An 18709-nucleotide genomic window follows, 5' to 3' on the forward strand; every position below is an offset into this window, starting at 1 on the left:
GACATCAGAGTACATCTACTGAATGGGATCTTCTTTCATGGTGTCTGCTATGGAGCTGCTGTGCTGATTGGTGATGTCCTCTGTGGGACAGGCTGTGTCCTTGCCGACTCAGTTTGTGAGCCCAATGTGCATCGGTACAGATTCTGCATTGCTCTACAGCGATGGACAGTGAAGCTGCAGCAACCCGTGTGTGCCTGACCGTTGCCGGGGACACGGTGTCAATGCGCCGTGTCCAGCCAGCTCAGGCCTCTGGGTTTGCATTCACATGGTTCCCGCAGTCTTGCAATACTTCTCTGACCGGAGAGGTGATCTAGGATGCTAGATTGTTGGGTGTGTGGGATAATCAGGGAATGACCTACGCGTTTTGTCAATTTTGTCTTTGTCAAAGATAATCAGATTGTGCGTTTGTCTTGTTTTAAAGCCCAAGCCATCTTCTCATTAGTTCTAATGGAAAATAGTCTCCTCCAGTGTATTGATTGGATGAGTCGGATGCCCAGATCTGCAGTCATGCGCTGCTCGAAATGTGTGTCAGTTGACCTGGATAATGTGGGGTTGTTAATTGAGAATTATGGTCTCCATATATATAATATTCAACTTATAGTTGTAATGTAGATGCTGATATTAATATTATATATGTATATGCTCATACCCATTGGTGGTATTCCTAAATGTGTTGTTGTGCTGAGGTTGGTGTGGACCTACGGTACCATGTTGTTGGCTCCTGAAATTTGCGGTATACTGTGGTATGGTATGATTACTGATCTGCACAGGGTAGAGAGAAAGAGTGGGCTAAGGCTATGTGTCTGGGTATGGGAACAGTGATATTATGGTAAGGTATGAGCACATTGGTACTGCAGAACTGTATTTGCTGTTGGTGTATGGTGTTTGGTGTATAGTTGTGTCCGATTATGTGTTTAGACAGTGGATGACTGGGACTGTTCCTACAGATGGTGGTGTATCTGGGATGCTAATGTTGTTTAGGTCTGTTATGGGTATGTGTGCACTATATGAATAGTACACGTGTCTGTTTCTGAGCATGTGCAGAAGGATGCAAGAGGGACTTCTGGGTTTTGTTGATGCTCATCAGGCTGGAAAAGGTTACAAAACCATCTCTAAAGAGTTTTAACTCCACCAATCAACAGTCAGACAGATTGTGTTCAAATGGAGGAAATTCCAGACCATTATTACCCTCCCCAGGAACGGTGGACCAACAAAGATCATGCCAAGAGCAAGGCGTCTAATAGTTTGCAAGGTCACAAAGGAACCCAAGGTAACTTCTAAGCAACTGAAGGCCCTTCTCACATTAGCTAATGTTAATGTTTATGAGTCCACCTTCAGGAGGACACTGAACAACAATGGTGTGCATGGCAGGATTGCAAGGAGAAAGCCGTTGCTCTCCAAAAAAAAACATTGCTGCCCATCTGCAGTTTGCTAAAGATCACCTGGACAAGCCAGAAGACTATAGGACCAATGTTTTGTGGACAGATGAGTCCAAAATAGAGCTTTTTGGTTTAAATGAGAAGCGTTATGTTTGGAGAAAGGAGAACACTGCATTCCAGCATAAAAACCTCATACCATCTGTGAAACACAGTGGTGGTGGTATCATGGTTTGTGCCTGTTTTGCTGCATCTGGCCCAGGACGACTTACCATCATTGAAGGGATAATTAATTCTGAATTATACCAGAATATTCTAAGCAAAATGTCAGGACATCTGTCCATGAGCTGCATCTCAAGAGAACGTCTCTTTTATTTCTTCCTGGATATCTCAACGATTTCTTAAACTTAATATGTCTAAGACTGAGCTGATCATCTTCCCACCCTCCCACATACTGTAACCTCACTTCCCGCTACTTCTTTATCAATTGATGGCACAACTATCTCCTCTAGTCCCAAAGTGTGCTGTCTTGGAGTTATCCTGGACTCCTCCCTCTCCTTCAAACCACATATCCAGAACTTCTTGCAGTCCTGTAATTTTCATCTCAAAAATATTTCCAGGATCAGACCCTTTCCCACCCAGGATGCTACTAAACCCGTCATCCACTCACCGGTCATCTCTAGATTGAACTACTGTAACCTCCTCCTATCTGGCCTCCCCAACTCCCATCTCTCTCCTCTCCAGTCTGACCTCAATGCTGCTTTGTTCCTGTCCAAACATTCTACATCTGCCTCCCCTCTCTTACAAGCCCTTCACTGACTCCCCTTCCCCATTAGAACCCAATTCAAGGTTCTCACACTCGCTTACAAAGCCATCACCCCTTCCTCTCCCATTTACATCTCTGACCTCATCTCCCTTCACCCTCCTGTCCGCCCTCTTTGTTCAACAAATGCACGCCACCTCTCATGCCAACTGATTACTTATTCCCACTCCTGCCTCCAAGATTTTTCCTGTGCTGCTCCCCACCTTTGGAACTCTCTCCCTCTCCCCATCAGACTCTCCAACTCTCTACAATCCTTCAAACAGGCTCTCAAGATCCACTACTTCATCAAAGCCTGCCAGCTCTCATCCTAACTTGCTGCTACATGCTCCTTCCTCCCTGTCACCTCATTTGTGTCATCCCTGTTTGTCTGCCCCTCCCCTTTAGAATGTGAGCTCTTATGAGCAGAGCCCTCTTCTGCTTCTCCTTACTTTACTTTAATCTACTTCTTACTCCCCACTAGGGCACCTAACACTTGGTTGCTTATGTCCTGTTGCTAATTTTGGTGTTATGGTCGCTAATATAGCAATGTATATTATCCATGTCCTTGTCCTGCATTATTTTTTATTGTATTGTACTGTAAGTCACTGGTCACCTATTTGTTTATGTACTTTGTGTGGTGCTGTGGCACCATAGCACACAAGTCATTTGACCAAAGAATGGTTAAAGAAGATTACATTTAAAGTTGTGAAATGGCCAAGTCAAAGTCCTGACCTTAATCCAATCGAAATATTGTGGAAGGACCTGAAGCGAGAAGTTCATGGGAGGAAATCCACCAACATAACAGAGTTGAAGCTGTTTTGTACGGAGGAATGGGGTGAAATTCCTCCAAGCCGATGTTCAGGACTAATCAACAATTACCAGAAATGTTTAGAAGCCGTTATTGCTGCATAAAGGGTCATACCAGATACTGATAGCAAAGGTTCACATACTTTTGCCACTCACAGATATGTGATATTGCATCATTTTCCTCAAAAAAATAGAGCATGTCTAATTTTTTTGTCTCATTTGTTTGATTTGGTTCTTTTTATCTATTTTTAGAACTTGTGTTAAAATCTGAGGTACTTTTAGGCCAAATTTCAGCAGAAATATAGAAAATTCTGAAGGGTTCACAAACTTTCAAGCACCACTGTATACATCTACACTACATGGGTAAACCTTTTGAAGTTGGCACTTTGCGTCTATCGGTCCATTTAAAGATGGCGCCGCGGCACAATGATTAACCCTTCAGTGCCACAGCCGCCATTTTGTTCACATGGGGGAGCAGGGGTGGCTGGCTTGGGACCCGGCCACACTCCCTATTTGCATATTATTATTGAGAGACCAAACACCTTTCTGACTACAGCTGAGCTACATCCACATCCCCAAGTGAGTATTAATAATAGAAGAAATGGTTAATTAAAAAACAAATACAGTATATGTTTGGTTTGTTTCCCCCAGATCAGTAACCATCCCTGGACCTCTGAGCCTGTGCCAACACTGGAAAATAGGGGAAAAATACATTGTGTGGTTCCCATTAATTCCCAATAAACTGGTACCAGGCTGAACCAGCCGGGGGGCTGACGTTATAGCAGGAAGACACACAGTGTGGGGTCCCCCTACCATAACAGCAACCTGCCCCAAACTGGTCAACTTAAGGCTGGAGTCCATTGGAAAGTCGGGACACCACAAAAAAGACCCTCCTCCCGAGGGACAACCAGCCCTGCGCTGAAAGCCCAGTGTTCTTCCACCCACTCCCTGTGATTTGGGTATCTAGGTAATAAATAGTTGTTAATATTGTTCTTTACAGGTGGCCTACTAGTCCCATCAAGCCTGCTCCGGCACGATGGCACTTGTGGAACAACTGCCAGCATGCCCAGACATTAAGAGCCTGTAAAGAAAATATTAAATAATATTACTATTTGCCACCCTTGCAGGAAATAACTGGATAATTGTATCTCTCCCGTCTTCCTAACAGCTGCCGCTGAATGCAACGTCGCCCCTAAATCCAGAGTCAACTGTGGCTTTCCCGGTCTTTCCAGGGCAGACTGTTTAGCCAAAGGCAGCTGCTTTGATTCCAGAATTTCGGGTGTTTTCTGATGTTTCCAGACAAATCCCGTGCAGGTAACTGCAATAAACTAACACAAATATAATTTATATTAACATGGTGGCAGCCATTTTGTGGGCTGAACATATATTCATGAGAATAAGAATGCAGCTGATCAATTCACCAATGGACTGCTCTGCACACTGGCCCTCATTCAGAGGTGGTCGCTAGAAGCGATCGCTCTCTCTGAATGAGGGCGGCCGCTTCATTTTTTGAAGTGCGGCCTCCTGGTCGTTAGTTAAGCTGTGGGTTACCACTCTGATCGAGCAGGAAGCTCCCCACTGACATCACTGATGATGTCAGTGCGGCCGCCCACAAAACTGTAGGCGTTCCTCAAGGAACGCCTCCGGTTTGGAAACCCCCCCCGTCCCACCTACAAAATGAGGCGAGCTGTCGATCAACATCGACAGCCGCCCCTTTTGTAGCAAGCTCCGGAGTGAGAGAGTTTCTCTCTCGCTCCGGGGCTTGCGCAGTGCGGCCGCTGCGCGTGCGCAGGGCTGCCCATCGATCCGGTTGCGAGCACATTGGTGCTTGCGACCGGGTCTGAATGAGAGCCACTGTGTGCAGCATGACATGTTACTGCCGATCACTCTATAGAAATTAATGGGGGAAGTGCTGATTGGCTGAGAGCATGGGTGCGCATCTCTCAGCCAATCTGCACTTGTAAGTTCATTTCTATGGAGTGACTGGGAGTGACTCGGTCATTCTATGGCACAGATTTGCTATTTACTGTCTATTGAGCCAGTCTGTTCTGTTTTTCTTATTTTGCCAGTGTCAGGATGCTAAGAAACCAAGAAGATTATGCGAAGGACTCCAACCCTAAATTTACCAGTTTGGAGCTGGTTGTCGTTATGGCAGGAGTACCCCACTCTGTGTCACCATGCTATAGTGTCAGCCCCCCGCTGGTAAAGCCTGGTGCTTGATATTGTTAAATAGGGTGAACCCACACCCATTTTTCACCCCTATTTTCCAATTGTAGTCCAGGCTTAGAGAACCAGGGTTGAATACTGATTTGGTGCAGGGGAATCGGTATGATTTACCGCGGACGCATATCCGGATGTTGGAATCCCGACACCAGCATCCCGGCAGCAGTGGAAATCCCGACCGCCCTCAGGTAAGTATTAGCTAACCTAATTCTTCCCCCTAACCCTAACCCTCCCTTAGGGGTGCCTAACCCTAGCCTCCCCCCTCAGTACCTAACCCTAATCCCCCCTTCCTAAACCTAAGACCCCCAGGGGGGTGCCTAACCCTAACCTCCCCCCGGGGGTACCTAACACTAACCCCCTCTTCCCCTAACCTCCCAGGGGGGTGCCTAACCATAAGTCCCCCCCGGGAACCCTAAACCTAACCCTCCACCCCCGCGGCTATCCGTGCTCGGCTTCCCTTCGATCGGGATGCCGGGCGTCGGGCTCCCGGCGTATGTCTAATGACAGGCGACGGCACATCGACGCCTGTCTTTAGTCCCTTGCCGAGATATGACAGTTGGGAAGTCGCCAATGCATAATATGCCACAAAGCTGTGCACCAAATGTATTGTATGCCACATAGCCATGAATATGCCACACAATGCTCCCAACACATATGCCACATATGTGCCCCAAATTCTTGATATGCCATACAGCTGTGCCCCAATCTATTATGCCACACATCCATGCTCCAATACATATTTATGCCACACATGTGTACCCCAATATATGTCAGCACACACACTCACCCTGCCAGCACTCATTAACCTCCACACACTAACTCTTTCAGCACTCATTAACCATCCACACACCAATCCTTTCAGCACTGATTAACACACACACACACACACACACACACACACACACACACACACACACACACACCCTGCCAGGACTTAGTAAACACACACGCACGCACACACATACTCATCCAATCAGCATTCATTAACACACACAAACTCACCCTGCCAGGACTCATTAACACGCACACGCACACGCACACACACACACACACACACACACACACACACACACACACACACACACACACACAGAGCTGGGATTGAAAGAGGCATCCTTTGTGGACTCAGAGGCGCCCTCCAGCGGCCGGCCAGCAGGATCCACAGCCAGATGACAGATGATGGCTGTTCAGTGCGTATGAACAACCGTCATCTGCAGATATATCTGTCAGGTGTGTACCCAGCATTGGTTTAGCCAATCAGCGCACTGCAGCCTTTGGCCAATATTGATGAAAACAAAATTGTGAGCTGTGAGGTGGTCAAAATTGAATGGAAAATGAATGTTATTGAGGTTACCGTAGAAACAAAAACAGGTCCAAATTATATGGTTTTAGCTGTTTTTATCAATTTTTTTTTAAATCCAGATCCAAAACCAAAACACAATAATGATTTAAAATCAAAACACAAAGGTCTGCGCGCATCTCTAGCGATAATAATGCATTTGGAGTTGCATTCCTGTTTGACTATACGTTTAAATTATTATTTTTTTCTCTTACAGATTGCACTCCTTAAAACTGAACAACCTTTACCAGCGATCCTGTGATTCAGATATGTGCACCTTTGCACCTACACACGCTGAGAAGCCAACCCCATATATCATATCAATGAGCCACATAACCAGTATCTTATCTCCATAATCGCTAGAGCCAGTCCTCAAGATTCCACAAGAAATTGTATTCCGCTGATCACTGAAAATGAGTGAGACAAAATGGCCACCAAAATCACTGAAAATGAGTGAGACAAAATGGCCGCCCAAATCATTGAAAATGAGTGAGACAAAATGGCCGCCAAAATCACTAATTTTTCCTGAGGGCATAAATTGATGCAAGTAACTTATAAATGTACTATGTAAAACATGGATTCATGAGGCATTGGGTTTTTACACTTGATATGGAGGATGAGGCGACCTCCAATGCAGCTCTCTGGTTTACTTACCTGTCCCCTTCCACCCGCACGTTGACCAACATCACCACCATGTCTAGGCAGCTGGCTAGCAGAAACCGTGGCCTGGGATTTGTCAGCAGGGCAAATGCTAGGTTTATCAGCAGCGCCAAAAAAAACTGTACCTGGAATGGAAAGCGGGCGGGGTCTATGTTTCTTGTGGTGCCTGTATAATTAATAAGTACTTAAAAATGTAACAATCTTTAAAGATTGTTTAATAAAGCTTTTTATGTTTAATTTTAGTAATCTATAGTTTTCAAGTTCTCCATTTCTAGATCGACACCAGTGATCAGTTTTTGGCTCACACATGGTTTACAGGCCTATTCATCCTCACTTAATTTGAACATTTTTACCTGTAATTGTAGAAATTAAGGCCCTCATTCGGACCTGGACGCAAGTGGCCGTTCGTACGTTGGGCGAACGTAAAAAAAACATTTAAATTCAGGCACACGCTCGTATTTTCGTTCGCATCAAAACATCCTCCCCAAACTCAGGCGTCCCCTCCTCTAACTAACGAGCGTGCCAAATAGCGAGCGTACATCCCCGAAGTGGTTTGAAGGGAACGCACGCACTAGTACTACCCGGAAGTTGGACTGTGACATTTCGATTAACTGCTCGTTTTTTCTGCCTACCTCCCTCAATCGTAACATGCCAATCAATATATCAATTAGATTAATTGTTTTTTTTTTTTTCTTTTACACAATGAACTTTATTTATGTCCGTGTTTGTGTTTCCCCGCAGAATACGTACGGCTTAAACATTCGCTTTTAAGTGTCAAAATACATGTTAGCCCCTTCTAAATAATTGGTCTATTTATTTTTATACCCGCATAGTTCCTGGAGTTCATTTCTTTATGTAAATTTGCTTACGCATGTCACTGCATTAAGCCTATCATAAGTCTCCACAGATTTCTGGCCCTGTCGAACACATGACTCATACACTAACCAATAGAATTGCTCCTGTTAATTTCCTAAATACATTAGCCAATCATAAAATTTGGGAGCACTTTATCAAAAATGATTTTTAGGAAAAACTCCATTGCCATCATGAGAGCCTCCGCATTCACCAGGCGCGAGCTGCTGGTGCTTACGGAGGTGATGGATAGGCGGATCACCAGCCAGCCTCCACCCATCACCAACCGCGAGAAGTGATCCGCATATGCGGAGGTTCGGGCCCGCCTGCGCTCCTTCGGCTCACGCCGCCATATCGGGCAGCTGGAGCGCAGGTGGTCGGACCTGCAACGGCGGACGCCCCGCTTGCTGGCATGCTTTCGCATGCAGAATGCTGAAAGTAAGTTTAATGGATTGTGGTTTTCATGTTTGTCTTTGTGGCCCTAACTGCATGGCCATGTTTGCCCTGTCTTTCATATTTATTAATTCTCCTCATATCTGCATGGCCATGTTTTCCCTGTCTTTCATATTTATTAATTCTCCTCATATCTGCATGGCCATGTTTTCCCTGTCTTTCATATTTATTCATTCTCCTCATATCTGCATGGCCATGTTTTCCCTGTCTTTCATATTTATTCATTCTCCTCATATCTGCATGGCCATGTTTTCCCTGTCTTTCATATTTATTCATTCTCCTCATATCTGCATGGCCATGTTTTCCCTGTCTTTCATATTTATTCATTCTCCTCATATCTGCATGGCCATGTTTTCCCTGTCTTTCATATTTATTCATTCTCCTCATATCATTTTTTTTTAAGTTTTTGGGGGTGCATTTGAAATTGTTTTTGTGCGTGGATTTGTGTTGGAACTAACCCCAATTTGTTTCCCATCTTTTAGGGGCCCAGCGAAGACTACACCGTCAGCGTCCCGCCAGACGACGATCACGGCCACTCTCCCCCACCCCCAGCCAACAATCCAACTCCACTCCTTCCCCTATTCCCCACTCCTCCCCAGCCTTCCTACACCCTCAGCCAGATTTTTCTGGACTCCTTCCCCTCCATCCCAATTCCCCCTCTCCTCCAACCACCCCTCTTAGAATGACCCCCTCCCCGGAGTCGGTCATTACCCCGCCCCGATCTTTGGGGAATGGACCCACCTCCGAGGAGGACGATGGAGGGCCTTCTGTAGCTGGCGTTGGGTCTTCCGGTATGTTTTTTTTTGCAGTTTTTTATCGTCACAAACTGTTTGTATGTATTCATGTTTTTTTTTGTTTTTTGTGTTTATTTTCCAAAATTAAGTGGTTTTGGGCGATTGCCGTAACCTGTTACTGCTGGTTTCAACATACACATAGCACACCTGTCGGATTTTGGACATAGGCCTTGTATTTTTGCCCTACACCATTTTAGTGTGATGTGTTTTAATACCGTTTTTTTTTTTTAATTTTTGTGGATTTTTTTTATTTTTTTTTATTTTAATGTGGTTTCACTATTGTTGTATTAATCCCCACACTTTTCTCACCCACAGAGGAACAGAGGCTTCGGGCAAATTTATCCGCCTGTGTGGCCCAGATGCACAGCAATATCATCGGGGTGCTGGTGGTCCTTGACCGTATGTCGGTCCTCCTTAGGGAGTAGTTATTTTTTTTTTGCCCATTCTGTAAATAAATAGTTTTGTTTGAAGTTACGTTCTGGCTCATTCGTTTTTTCAAAACCACATATTGTTTACTCTGACATAAGTAGAGTGTTCCTGCAAGGAATTCAAATTTTTGACAATAAGAGTGTGTGTTGTATTTTTATGGCAAACAGCCACAAGAAACACCTAACAGTACAAATCTGAATTCCCTTTTTTGGTGTAGTCACAATTAGATATTTCTACATTTTACAGGTTCCTAGTTGGTGTGCAAGCAGCTTAGGGCAATATTACGAAGCAAAAGGATTGTACAGGCTTCCTTTTGGTGTTGGTTTGGACCCTGAATAAAGAAAACATTTTTGCTCAAATGGCGTCAGTACTGGATTACCCCTTAGTCAAATGTAACGTGTGTGAACCTGGTTACACTTGGTGGTAACGTTCCAAAAAAGGGACAACATTTCACTCTCAAAACATTTATTACCAACATAACTGAAAAATCAAAGTGGTCACTCACAAACAAAACACACAGTGATAATCTCAAATACAACACATACCAAAAAACCAACATCACAAATAAAAAATCAAGAACTGGTTGACGAAGGACCATGCCAACATGATTCCACATATATGGCGTGGCAATAAGGGTTCCAGAATATATCCACAAAATATCCACATACAGGTTTTGTAAGGGTAGCAGGAAGTAATCATCGTTGGAGTGCCAAAGATTATGTAAAAAAACAGAAGATGGAGAAAAAAATTAGCCAAAAATTAGATGTTCTCAAACCAACCCAAACACATTAGGTATCAACACTGTTTTTTTTCAAATAATTACCTAAAAAATCTGGCCACCACATCATCGCGTATGGCCCCCCCACATACTGACCTCCGACCAACCTCGGGGGGGCCCCACTCCTTATGGCGATGTTGTGAAATATCCCACACAGGACCACAATTTTCGAAACCATATCCGGCAAATACATGAGTTCGCCACCAGAGCGATGGAGGCATCTGAATCGGCCTTTTAAAAGGCCGATACAGCGCTCCACCACTTGCCTGGTGGCTGTAAGTGCAGAATTATACTCACTTTGTGGCCCTGGTGTGGGAGCCAAATAAGGAGTGAGCAGCCAGGGTGTGCAAGGGTAGCCACTGTCTCCTGTGAAAACAAAAAGTCAACATCAGGCTCACTCTGTATGAAGCTTAACATTGTTATGTACTAAAGGTCTCCACTTACCCAGAAGCCACGCATCACCAGCTTGTAGGTTGGTTAATTTGTGCCATATCCCTGATTGCCGGATGACGAAGGAGTCATGTGCACTTCCTGGTAATTTTGCATTCAGGGACAGGATCTGGAGGGAGGCATCACATACCACCATTACATTGAGGGAGTGACAGTGTTTCCGGTTTCTAAATATTGCCTCCAGCCGTGCTGGAGGCTGAAGTGGTATGTGAGTACCATCCACAACCCCTATGATGTGTGGGAAGCCAGCTATTTGGTAAAAATTGGCCTTGGCCACACTAAGGGCACCCATATCCAAAGGCATTTGAATAAAATGATGGAGGTGCTTGAAAAGTGCCTCCATCACTGCCCTCAGGATCCGGGAAAAGGAGGATTGTGAGATGCCCGCCACTATTCCCACCGTTGTTTGGAACGATCCTGAGGCACAGAAATGTAACACCGCCATAAATTGCGTAAGTGGTGGAATTGCTGTAGGACTGTCAATTTGCCGCTCAAGATCACTCTCTCTCTAATGAGAGAGTGTCTATGATGATTTTTGGAGGAAGACGGTATCATCTTAAAACCTCATCATCTGGCATTCCAAAAAGGGTGACACGTGTTCGAAATATCTGGGGCCTTGCACGCCTACGATGCCTACGCCTGGGACGAGATTGAGGTTGGTCGGCTTCCGGGAGCAGGGCCAGAACAATCCGACCCATATCAACCTGAAATGACAACATTGGAATGTCAGCCTTTTTACCGCACCCAATAAAAATACATGTAACTTTGCTTGAAAATACCATCCATTGATGCTTACATGCCGGGGTATTGTCATGATATGTTGGAACTGCAAATAATAACATCAAAAATATACATCATTTTATGCTGGCCATGTCATTATCACAAATTTAAGCAAGACAAACAATAAAAGGGGACACACACACATTTGGGCAAAGAGCAAAACGACGTTGCGCACACTACGTCAAATTGAGGCCAAATGTAAGCAACCAATGCTCCAGGCAAAAAAAAACATTTTTAAGGGATGAATACACATTTCACAAAGCGCTAATTATTTCGCAAATACATGGCACATTAGGAAGTAGTAAAAATGCGTTAATTAGTTCGCAAATACATGGCACAATAGGAAGTAGTAAAAATGCGTTAATTAGTTCGCAAATACATGGCACAATAGGAAGTAGTAAAAATGCGTTAATTAGTTCGCAAATACATGGCACAATAGGAAGTAGTAAAAATACGCTAAATAGTTCGCAAATACATGGCACAATAGGAAGCAGTAAAAATGCGCTAATTAGTTCGCAAATACAAGACACAATAATGCCGCATAAATAATGTTAAAAAAACACAGAGTTCAAAATTGCAAAAAACAACGTTACATGTGGAAGGCCAACCAAAGCTGCGTACAGACAAACAAGAACATTTCCTAAACAGTTTAACACATGAACTTACCAAGAGCTAATATATAAGAAACCGGACCAAAATGTCTTTGGGGCAGAGCCAAAATAAATCCTAAGAGAGATGAAATGAGGGGAAAAACTTATTTGCAAAATCGACACCAGAATGAGAGACAAATTGACCCAAAGTTAGACTTCCCCAAACTTACCAAAACTGGAAACGACCAAAAAATTCAAAATGGAAAAAAAAGGAACGGAAAACAAAGAAAAACCGAAAAATAAAAAAAACCCACAAAAAACGCAAACTCTGAAACCAGCCAACAATCAACTCCAACCAACGTAACCTCCAACATTCAATAAACGCCACCTCGAGTCGAGACGCCCCAAGCCATAAATAGTGTTTCGTTTCCCGCACAAATTAAGGAAGGATCAGAGGAACGCACAATCAATGATGCGGCCGCAAAATAAGGACGCATGTATAAATACGTCACGAGACACAAACACAATTCTGGTGTATTTCTAGTTTGAACATCACACATGGCTACAGACCAGGGAAACAATGGATAACAGTCAGGCGGTAAGTATTTCATGCATTTTGACTCAATGATTAATTAGAAACATAATATTGTGCAAGTTGTGAAGTTGAGAATTCTGCAAATTTACCCAAATAGGTGAGGAGGATGACATGGAAGAGGCTGCTGGGCCCAGTATTCCGGGCAAAGCTGCCAAAAAGAAAAGGCAGCCACAATTCACAAGAAAAGAGATGGAGGTTTTGATTCAGAAGTGTGTGGACATCCTGCCACAGGCAGACAGGAATATGAGTTCAAGCCAGAAGTGGAGAATGTGGGAAGAGGTAGCCGTGGATGTCAATAGGGTGGGTGATTATGTCCGTCTAGCCCGGGATGTCAAACGGCGGTAAGTAAACACTTGACCACCCTAAAACCAAATCAAATAAAAAGTAATGGTTCCAAATTAACCCACAGATGGCAAGACTTCAAATATCGCCTGAAACAAAAAATGGCAGACAGGGCTAGGCATGCAAGGGGGACAGGTGGAGGTCCCACCCCTGTGTCATTGGAGTTTACTGATTTAGAAGAGCTGGCACAGGGGTGTGTGCAGCCTGTGGAGGTGTTTGGCGTGTCCAACATGGATACGGACATGCCAGACTTTGCGCCTCCTCATGTTGTCCCAGGTAAATGTTGTGATGTCACCAACTGTGAAATGTTAGTGTGCCAATATGTAGATTCTAATGTGAGTCTTTTCTCATTTTTCCAACAGAGACACAGGCGGATGAGTCTGCTCCAGAGGGGAGCCTTGGCCGCAGAATTTCTGCTGGCTCTGCAGGGAAGGAACCAGTACATCCGGCTGAGGACCCTGCAGAAGCCAGTCCAGGGCAATCCCCCTCGCAGGCAGTGTCCCTCCTCACAGAACTCAAGTTTAAATCGGATTTCCATACGGAGATTCTGCAGAGGATGGACGCCAGTCTGGTACGGGTGGCTGAGGCCCTGGAGCAAAATGCTGCGGCCAACGTGACCATTGATCAGGCCCTGGCGGAAAATACCAGGGCCAACATCCGCATCGCGACTGCCCTGGAGCAGCTCGTTCGCCAGCACATGGTGGAGCCGACCTCCCTTCCTGCCGGGACATCAGGATCCTCCACCTCTGGCACAACATCAGCCAATCCTCCAAATGTGCCTAGCCCTGTGCCTAGTCCAGAGGCCACAACATCTGCCTCTGGACAGGCCAGCCCGATGACATCCCGGACCCGGTCTGGCGCCCTCCCTCCCCCTGCCAAACGGGCGAAAAAACGGTGACACCATTGGCTACTTTTCCCACACTCCTTCTGTGCTTGCCTCATATTCCTTTCTGGCCAAAACTTCCCTCTCCTTTCTTGTGAATTGTTTTTAATTTTTGCATTTACATTTACCCAAAAATTATTGTTTGCACAATTAATAAATATTGTGGAACACTGCCCAAAATGTTGGAGTTCAATATGTGGTTTTTTTTTTGGGTGGATAAAAATAAATTTACAAGAAATGTACGACATTGTATTCTGACATTATTGAAAAAATGGGTTACTTTTAATCCGGGCCCACAAGCCAACAACGTTCAAAATAAAAAATTACACATTGAAAAAAAATTGCTCGTTAAGGAACGTTTAAAACATTACCTAAGGAGGAAAAAACACCTTGCAAACACAAAATGAGGGACCAAACCTAAACATGATGACATTATTGTTACAATAGTCCAAAAACGAACACATTGCGGCCAAAATACACCCCCACAAATGTACGCTAATTGATTGTGTAATCCTGACATTAGCAGCTATGATTTCCACCTGCGTTCGGTTTTGTGCTATCCCAAAAAACTGCTTTCCAAACACATACCAAGCCGGTTTTCAATCCAACACTAATTGAGTTTCTGACAAGCCGTGATTAATCGATGCAACATCGTGGAGTGCCGGGACGGAGGAGAAGGCCATCGCCACTGTGGTCGAGTTATCCAGCCCCTAAGCTGTGCGAGCATTTTGAAGGGAAAGAGGATCATCCAGTGACGTATGAGTTGGTACGAACACATTTGACGTTCGCATTTGTTAATGTATGTACGCCCCAAAAACGCCTCGCCACGCCTGCGTTTTTCCATCTCCACCCCCGTCAACGCCCAAAAACGGCCTGTTCTGTCAATCACATTTGACATGTCACTTCCTGTACTCTATTTGACGAACGAGACAAAAAAAACTCGCAATCTGCCGTACGCACATGCGCAGTGTAACACCGACGCATGCGCGGTTACTCAACATCGGAACGCAACGAGCGTACTGCTGTTAACGAACGGCTCTGAATCAGGGCCTAAGTTGCAACTTGCAACAGCTTTATGTATCTGCCGATTCATTTACATGCTTGATTTATATAAAGAGACACCACTTGTTATATCACAATGTTTTTCAATCGATTGTGGCAGTTCTGCAATCTGCAATCGATTGAAAAAGGGAAAGATTTTTATACACAATCGATTGCAGATTGCACGATTGCTGCAATCAATTGCTGATGCAGGGTTGGACTGGCCCACAGGGGTACAGGGGAATCCCCCGGTGGGCCCCACTGCCTGTGGGCCCACCCCCTCCTCTAGGGATCAGGTTAAAGACTGTGCACTTAAATTATACATTATACATATGTTACATTATACTGCACAGGACTATTGTGTATTTTCTACAGTTCATTGGTGTTATTAATCTGGTACATTATCATGCATGCACTAGAAGTATTCACTATATTTAAATTTTTAAGGAGCCCAATCCATGCACTTTCTGTGGAGGCTGGTGGCCACACCCCATTTAGAGGCTGGCCACACCCCTAAATATGGGCCCCTATCACTGCATTTTCCAGGTAGGCCCTTCATTCCCCAGTCCGACACTGTGCTGATGTATGGGGGCCTTTAGATTACTCCGCACTTTACAACTTTACAACTAAAATGTCTCAGCTGAAGTATTTTAGGGATCGTTAGCATTGTATAAAGTATAATTCTGCTTTAATGTATCTTGCTGTCTAAAGGTGGCCATACACGTTGCGATGCAACTGCCGATTCGTCGGCAAACGGATCGTGCTATCACCGCCGGAAATCGCGCTGTCCCCGCAGACTGCACGATATGCCGGCTTCCCCCTCCTTCATCTGAATAGGATCGTACATCGCATCCCAGGTCAGATGGTTTTGCTGGAAGACCTGGGGATGCGATGTACGACCCCGTGGGAGTGCGCAGCGCGATATCAGGTACGATATCATGCCCATACACGACACAATATAGTACCTATATCGTGCCGATCCATCGGATTGGCAGGCATATCGTGCCTTGTATGGGGGCCTTTAGCTTTGTCGGCACTAATAAATAAACAATATCCTTCCCCAGGTTGTGGTTTGTTACTTTTTGGATCATGGAAAATATTTAATATTCCATTTTCATAACTACACCCCTGTCCTCTCTCCGTTTACGGCATTTCTCTTTCAAAATGTGGGGAGAATTTTGAGGAATGAGCAATATTTGTGTCACTTGGGGCTCCTGGTCCTGTTTGATCACCACTGATGGCGGCATTTATGAACGCTATCACAAAGGATAGCTCTCCCAATAAGAGTTGTCCTCCTCGAAAGAAGGACTTACAGATTTATGACCCAGAAGTCCTTCTGTGCATGTGATAGGTGACGCACGGGCTGTGGGAGGAACGGGAGGGATTAGATTGAATCACTATCAGGGGGAATTGTGAATAGGAGCACTCAGGCCTTTATTGGACAATGCCATCTGAGGATGGCGTTTTCCACCGCATCCAAGCCCCGAAATGTATCGCATCCCGGGACTTGGTGCATATGCGATTTGCTGCCAGACCTCTGAAAACTTCATTTTCAGAGGTGTGATCGCAAAATCTGCATTGATGCATCCCCCCTATGTGTTTTTATTTTATTCTTGTCATCATCAAATTATTATTATTATTAATAATATCTTTTATTCATAAATTACAACATGTTATGCAATTCTTTACTTTTAGGGACTCATGATGCAAACCATTTATATACAATAACGTGAAACACATGGTAAAGATGGACCTAACCACAAGAGGTGTGAGGTACAATTGGTACATAAGGTACCTGTTCGTGGATATAGGGCCTTATTCAACAGTGCACACTAGTGATCCCGTACGCAGACTATCAGCAGACTGTCATTGATTGACAGTCTGCTGCCGTTTGTGGGCATGGAGGGGGCGGCGATGGCCTTTGTTTCCCGAAACAGAGGCGAGTCGTAGCTCTTGAGGGGGATCTCCATCAGCTGACGGAGATTTCCTGGCCTCTTCCTCTCATCTGCGGTGGCCGGCTGCGTGACCAAATGCGTCACCTTAGCCGGCCCATGTTCCAGTAGAGTATTCGAAGCTGTGTTGGACAACAGCTCGGATACGTAATGCACAGGAGGCTGCACCACCGGTAGTTTTGCCCCTGCCTGCAGCTACAATCATTCCTCAGTCTTCAGTGCTAGGGACATCTCTGTAATGTACAGTACACCGTTACTGGAAATGAACTCCTAGCAGTACAGCTGAACAACACAGCAAAGCAAACAGGGCCTGATGCAGTTGGAATTAAAATGGCCGCACAGTACAGTGCATTTCAGCACATACGCGGATCTCTAGTCCTCTGCATCGGCAGCACGTGCACCTTGTTCACCTGTAATTATTATCATCAGCACATAAAGCACCTGTACTATACTAGGTGTAAGAAACGCTCCGCCTAACAGGCGTATATAAATATAGTGCTGGTCTGCATGGGCAGAGGCATCACCGGGCGTAGTAAGACCCAGTGCGGGACCTCCAGCCCCCTCACATGCCCCGAAGGTGCACACGTGAAGCGAGCATGGCCCAGTGCCCCCGAGGCCATGCTTCCATGTTTCGGGGGGTGGGGCTGTGTGCCATGCCCCCGTTCTCATCACACTGAGGGGTTTCCCAGCGCTCCACAGCTGCTGGGCAGCCCCCAGCCTCTCTGCACACAGGAGTGTTGGAATGGATGATGCGCTCATGTGCTTGTCATCCATCACTGGTGCTGGCCACTCGGTGACACCATTCGAGGGGGTGACACCAAAATAGCAGAGCTCATCTGCTATTTTGGTGTCACCCTCTTAGACAGAGTCATCTGGTGAGGCCCGCACCACCCTAGCGATGCCACTGTGCATGGGCCGTATTTGCATGAACGCATTCCTACCTAACTGTGCCTATATGAGAACGCCACTTCCCACCCTGATTCCTCCTCCCTGGTCATAAGCAGTGGCAGATTTTACCTAGGGGCTGAAGGACTGCAAGCTCCCCAAGTAAAACTCGGCCACTGCGCTGGTAAACCCAGTGAGATCCAGTTTTCAGCACTTGGCCATGCCCCAGGCTCTTCTTGCCACCGCCAGCTCCCGGCTCCACCCCCCATGAGCATGGTCAGGCAGGGAAGAGGAGACAAAGGGCCTGATTCATTACCGAATGCAACTGCAATTACACATGCTATTGGCCGATTGTTGTGTACTGTGCATACGTATGCATTGCAGTGCGCGTGTGCAAATTGGTCACTGCGATCGAGACTATGCAGACCCATTGCTAAGTGATTGACAGGAAGCGCCGTTTGTGGGTGCTGATGGGGGTTGTCGGGGAAACGCAGGCGTGCCAGTGCATTTGAACACCGTTGCATGGGCGTGCATAAATTATCCACTGCAATGCCATACTGTATACAGCCTGAGAGTGCGATGAAGTTAACAATTCCTGAGGTCTGACCCTGCCATAACTGTGCATATGGGTCCTTTGTTACTCGATATTACCGATTGTTTCACTATATTGCCAAAGTA

The 18709-nt window shown here is 45.4% G+C and overlaps 1 protein-coding gene across 1 annotated transcript in view; it reads left to right on the forward strand.

Moving 5' to 3' along the window:
• Positions 1–6903, forward strand: part of LOC148523875 (putative gastrointestinal growth factor xP1) — an 88790-nt gene extending 81887 nt beyond the window's left edge. The window contains exon 4 of the mRNA XM_088472545.1: positions 6765–6903. Coding sequence (XP_088328671.1) covers positions 6765–6903 — 139 coding nt within the window. The remainder of the gene's footprint in view (positions 1–6764) is intronic.
• The last annotated feature ends 11806 nt before the right edge of the window (positions 6904–18709 follow it).

Source organism: Taudactylus pleione, unplaced genomic scaffold (assembly GCF_031769625.1).
Source record: "Taudactylus pleione unplaced genomic scaffold, aTauple2 ptg000126l, whole genome shotgun sequence".
Lineage (NCBI taxonomy): Eukaryota > Metazoa > Chordata > Amphibia > Anura > Myobatrachidae > Taudactylus > Taudactylus pleione.